Source organism: Acanthisitta chloris, unplaced genomic scaffold (genome assembly GCF_000695815.1).
Source record: "Acanthisitta chloris isolate BGI_N310 unplaced genomic scaffold, ASM69581v1 scaffold5402, whole genome shotgun sequence".
Classification (NCBI taxonomy): Eukaryota; Metazoa; Chordata; class Aves; order Passeriformes; family Acanthisittidae; genus Acanthisitta; species Acanthisitta chloris.
The window spans coordinates 31765-37621 of NW_008658697.1; the positions used below are offsets into that span (position 1 = coordinate 31765).

At 42.6% G+C, this 5857-nt stretch overlaps 1 protein-coding gene across 1 annotated transcript in view; it reads right to left on the bottom strand.

Moving 5' to 3' along the window:
- The window catches only part of SLC25A26 (solute carrier family 25 (S-adenosylmethionine carrier), member 26), an 85349-nt gene that overhangs the window by 20460 nt on the left and 59032 nt on the right, over positions 1–5857 (bottom strand). Inside the window, exon 5 of the mRNA XM_009085188.1 lies at positions 5194–5238. Coding sequence (XP_009083436.1) covers positions 5194–5238 — 45 coding nt within the window. The remainder of the gene's footprint in view (positions 1–5193; positions 5239–5857) is intronic.

A 5857-nucleotide genomic window follows, 5' to 3' on the forward strand; every position in this document is an offset into this window, starting at 1 on the left:
CCTCTATTTTCTACTTGCCCTGTTAAACGGCAACAGATTTGATTGTAAATTTTAGGAGGGAAATCGCATGTGGTTTATTGTTTCGATGGTGGAGTTATAAACACGTATCACTGCTGAGAACCCCAGCTGCCTGGGCAGAAATCTTCTGTAAACTTTTCATTCTTATGAACTTTAAAAGTCAGGTGCAATGAGCTCGAACCAAGATTAGAGTCTTCACTCTCTGTGGAAAGCCACCAAGCAGTTTTTGCACAGCAAACTTCAAGATAGGTCTCAAAATATTGATGACCATGAGCAAGGCTGAGTCCACCCTCAAACCAGCTTGTCTACACCCTATAGTGCCTTCTCTGAAGGGAGGAACCAAGAGACCCAAGCAAATGCACCAACATGCCAATGCCCTCATGTAAATCTATAGTTCAGTCCACCAAGTAGATTTCCCCTCAGCACAAGTGCCTTGTGCCTGGGGTGACAGCTGAACTGGACAGAAAACAAGGGACCTAAAGAAGTGTAAACTCAATCTCAAATCTGCTCTCCATCATGTGGGCAGAAAACAGTTTAGAAACAACCTAGGGAACTTCTGTTCTGACCCAACCAACTTTCTGATCCTGCTCAGCCTCACAAGGGAATGGCTGGAATATCCCTATTCTCTTTACTACAGTGTCCCACTTGCTCCACAGGGTGAAACTGTGCCCATATGTACTCTTCAAACCATTCTCTCATCCTGAAGCCACTTAAGCATTTATTTCCTCTGCTTTTTCAAGCACTACTACATGCCACCACAGCCATTACAACACCCCACAAGGGAGACCTGCCCATGTATCTCAGCATCCTGTCTGCAGCTATTGCCTCTGAAGTCCAATCAAATATCTCTTTTTGAAAAATACCTGTTCATTTGTAAGACTTACAGATTTGAGAAAATTATATTATTGATAAACCAGTAACAAAAAAATAAATTGTGGGCTCACTAGAACTGCAGAAAGTCCAAGAGCTTTAAGTTTTGCCCAGCACTGAGACAAGAGGGAAATCCTGGCCCCACTGAGTGTCAGAAGAGCCAGACATCACCTTGAGCATGGTCAGTTGAAGAGGTTTATCTTTCTCTGCAGGTCCTGGGCCAGCAGAGCAGCACAGTCTGTGCCAGCCCTCCCAGGGAGGTTGGGTGTGCAGGGGCAGGACTGGCTGGCACACAGGCTCTGCAGGCTGCAGGCTGCCTGACCTTGATGGTATATAGTCTTACCAAGTGTCTCATCTCAGAATCAGACATGTCTAATGAAAAGGAGAAAGAGTTCCCAGGATAGTTGGTTTGTTTTCCTTAAAGAAACCCAACCAACTAAACAAACAAAAAACCCCTTTGTTTTTCAGGTCTAACTCATCTGAGACCTATGTCCTCCTGTCCTGCCTGTTCCTTCCCTCCTCACTGGCTACCAGAGCCTTTTCTCCAGACATACAATACATTTGGTCTATAAAGAGACCATTCTCCATGTACAGCTGCATTTGAGTAACTCTCAGAGGCTCTGAAGCACAGCCAACATGCAGAAATATAAAACCCAAGAGGACTGAGCCTTGTTTCACCTGAGACAGGTTTATCTTACACACAGCCCTGTTCTCTGAGGGAGCTGATCATTTCCACTGAGCCATAAGAAACAGACATTTTTGACAAGATGTTTCTGGACTCAAACCCAACCAGAGGCTCTTGATTTTGTGCAGGGTTTTTCAACTCTATTTTGTTGGAATGCCCTGTATTACTGTAATACTCCCACAGTTAGGGGTATTTTCCTCAGTTAGGCCTAAAAGAGAAGAATTATGGATTAAAATATGAAACAAATGATAAATCACTTGTGTGCTGCTGGTAGGAATTCAGATACGATGATTATAAGTGCTGAGGAAAATGCCTGAACAGAACATAATCAAAAGAAGGGATAAGCTCTACAGTGTTATAGTCATCTGAGCAGAGACTGCACAGCCCTAGCAGCAGGGTGGAAGCAAGAGCTGCATTAGATTCTGTGTAACCCACAACAATTTCATGCTAAATACACAGCCCACAATGTGAAATTCCCACAATGAAGAACACACATATAGCATTTCCAAAGCAAGTTACAGAGGCACCCTGGAAATTCCAGGGCAGCAGACAAGGGGACTGTATCTCACAGCATTATTCCAAAACCTGAACTAATATGGAAGGCACTGTGCTTGGCTGATGTTTGGGAAGCACACCACAGCTATGCTCTGCTGCCTTTCTTCATGGCCAGCTGCTTTTGAGATGGGATCAGAAGCATTAGCCCTACATAAAAGAACCTAAACCTGATCAAACTGTCACAGTGGTAATCAACCATGGTGCTCCTCTGAGGGTTGGTGTAGCAGAAAGTGAATGAGATTTGTAACACCCCTTCTGTCCCTGAACTCTGAGAATTCAGAATTGTTTTAGCTGCAAGGCTCGGACTAAAAAGGCAGAGAAGCACTACACTAACTCACCCTAGAGGAGAATTACAATGTCTGTCCTGAAATCTGAAACACCATAGCACAGTTTGCTTCTCCATTTTGGTTTCTATCAATAATCTATGCCTCAAATAAAACATGGAAAAATGGAGAATGGGGAAGAGAAAGGATTTTAAGCACACATGGTAGCAGTGGATCTACCTACATCCAAGAAAGAGGAGTTAATTAAAATCACCATAATTTCTTTACTGTTGTTTCTTGAGTCATTGTGAACTAAGAATGGAGTCTTAGCTGCTCCCAAATTGTATTCACCTGGCAGTGAGACTTGTATTTGAGGCAATATCCCCTTTACCAGCACCCACAGCAAATGTAACCTTATATTTCAGTAACCTACACAATGCTCTCTCTTCTTCTAACTTAGCTCAGTGCATGATATGTAAGTTTACTCTCACATAGCACAGCTGGTCCACATTCACAGACAGGAGAAAACTGTGCATATAAACTATGCTGGAGGCATAAGGAATAACCAGAGCAGTTTGGAGCAAAGCAGAGAGAGAAAATGGGATATAGAAACACCCAATTTGGTACCTTAGACTTCTTTAAGCTTAACACCCTGCTGCTGGCTACAGCCAGTGCATATGTCTCTTTCTCTTCCACGTGCCTCTCTAACTGTCCTTTCATAGTGGAAAGATATTTTTCCTCATTTTTATGGTGATTAGCTTGTTCAGGGAATTATAAAGCTGAGTCTATCTTTCATCATCTTATGTAATTTTGTACTAATGGCTTTAAAAATGACACAGCGACAGCACTCGTTCTGTTCTCCTCTCTGAGACAGCCCACACACATCATATACAACTGCTCCCACAGTTACTTTCTCAAGTAATCCCATTAATACAGTGCAGAATAGTCCCTCAGGCATCATCTCAATAACTCTTCTCTGTTCAGGCTTTGTGCTGTTTTTCTCTCGCCCTTTGCTCTCCTAGTTCCTCGTAATTACTGTCTCTTCATGCTCCCTCTGTGCACCCATGAGAAGCCTTAGTCACTCCCAGTGATGCTCCTGGCCACATCCAGCCTGTTGATGGGACCATAATGGTTTTTGCCTTTTGTTGTGCTGTCAAGTAAATTTTTTAAGAGCTTCATTCAGATAAGCAAAAGATATTCTCCTTTCACTGCCTGGCTGTGATGTGACAAACCTTGAGCTCACTTCATGTGCCTGGACCATGGCAAGACTGATATTTGTAGTTTTCTGCTCTTGGTTCCACAGTACAAGAATATATTGCAACAAGTTTGTGCAACAAGCTGACACACTTTTTCTTCTCTTCAGAGCTGCACTGACCTCTTTAGATTAACATGATGCCTCATCCTAATTGACTCACTCCTGTAGCTTAGCTAAATTCAAACTGTCTTCTTTAAATCCTGTAATGTAAACAATACATTTTATTGCCACAGCTACATGGACATTAGTTAAAACAACTTTACATTCTGAAAACAGCTACATGATGTTGCTGGTTTATGTGGTTTTGGCAAGAACACTTTTTCTCTTTAAGCACTGCCACCTCTTGCTCTCAGACACGGCTGCTGCACTAACCATTAGCAGGTCGGGCCAGTATCACTGCTGAAAAGTTTACAGAAAGCCATTCCTAGACACTGGCAGAGGAACAGATTCCTAATAAGGCAGAGCCCAAGCTGCCCTGTGCTATGGGATGATACCCAGACACCACAGCAGGCTGAGTTCACCTGCAGAATCCTCTGCACAACACAGCTCAGCTCTGTGAAAGCTCTTGATGTATTTCATGCACTTCTGCATGTGGACACATCTTTATATTGGACTCCCTGAAGCCTCTGCATGCAAACACTCACACTGTGGGCCTGTCCCCCCTAGAACAACCCAAGCTACTGACACACAGTGAGAGGACAAACTGCTGTCCCACAAGCACCAAGTCTGGGCCTCAGTGCTGAGCTTGCTCACAAGGCCAGTACCTTAACAAGAAGAAAGTTTCTCTCTTTAGCTCTTCTCTTATTATATTTTGCTAAAATGCTTTTAACAACCTGTAGTAATTTTCTGTGCTTTCAAGCCAGGATCTCAAAGCACCTGAAAAACCCTTTCCTTCATCTTTTGTGGTGAGTTCAAGGAGACACAGAGGGATAGGGAAATTATGCCTTTGAATCTAAAGCTGTGCTCAAAAATCTAAATCCTGACTCTGCCCATGACAAACAAAGCAACCAGCTGGTGGGAGAACAGCACATCACTCCAAACAACTGCACTATTAGAACATCATCCATTGACACCTTCTTTAAATGATCTTTAAAAAAAAAAGGGATATGCAGCCCATCAAAACAGCTTTTCAGTGATGCACTGGGAGAGTCTCTCCATGTGCACAAAACCCAGGCTCAAATAGTTTTCTCTGTATCATTCCCACTTCCCTTTCACCTTGAAAAGCAAAACACCAAAAAAATATTTAAAAATCAAATCACACAAGACAATTCCTACTCTCCTTTAACCAGTAAAAAACATCAGAGCCAAAGGTAAGATTTCTGGCAGGTTGGGAGTAAAATTTAGTCTGCATGCCACAAATCCGTGGTTAGATATTCCCTGTTATTTTTCAGATAGTCAAGCAAATGATCTTCACATGCACAGGTAAGTCAGTACATACTTATTGATTCTTGGACATGCCTATAATTGTGATAATCAGTTAGAAAAGTTACCATGTAAAGCCTTTGCAAAATGTGTAACTTACAGTTCCATTGCTAAAGAGGACTTACCTTTAAGGACTCCCAGAGGGGAAACTGTACCAGAGAGAAAGGAATCTGGAGAGGTGGGAAAACAAGAAAAAAAACCAACAACAATGTTACAAAAGCAAATTGGGTTGGCATGTTCCTCAACTGGCTAAATTAGGAACAGTTATTGTTCCCTCAGTGAACTGCAGCTTATTACATTTACAAATCTTTACGGACACTTTATGTACACTGCCATTAAGTGACTGGTTTCACTAAAGCAGTTTTACTTTGTTTATCACATTCCCTGCTGAGAGGTTAATGTATTGTTACCAGGGTGGCCTAGAAGAGCAATAAGCAGTATGATCTAGTGCAGGGACATTCTTGGTTTGACACTCAGCCAAGAAAGCCATAAGGATGGTTCAAGAAACACGTTCCCAAGGCCAGGAACACTGCTTGGCAAACAAACATCTTCAGCAATGCACACTCTCACAGATGCTGAGCTGAAAACAGTTGTGCTCCAACCAGGGCATCAGTTGCAAAAACTTTTCTGAACATCTCCCAGTGATATCCCATTAACAAGTTCCCTTGAGAATGAAAAGCAGGTTGTGAAGAGCTACCACAACCCAACTAAAACCCAAGGGAGAAACTTGGTGGTTCTCTTCTCACTGCCTGTAACATGAGGTTCTTCTGTCCAGCAACAGTCTGTGTC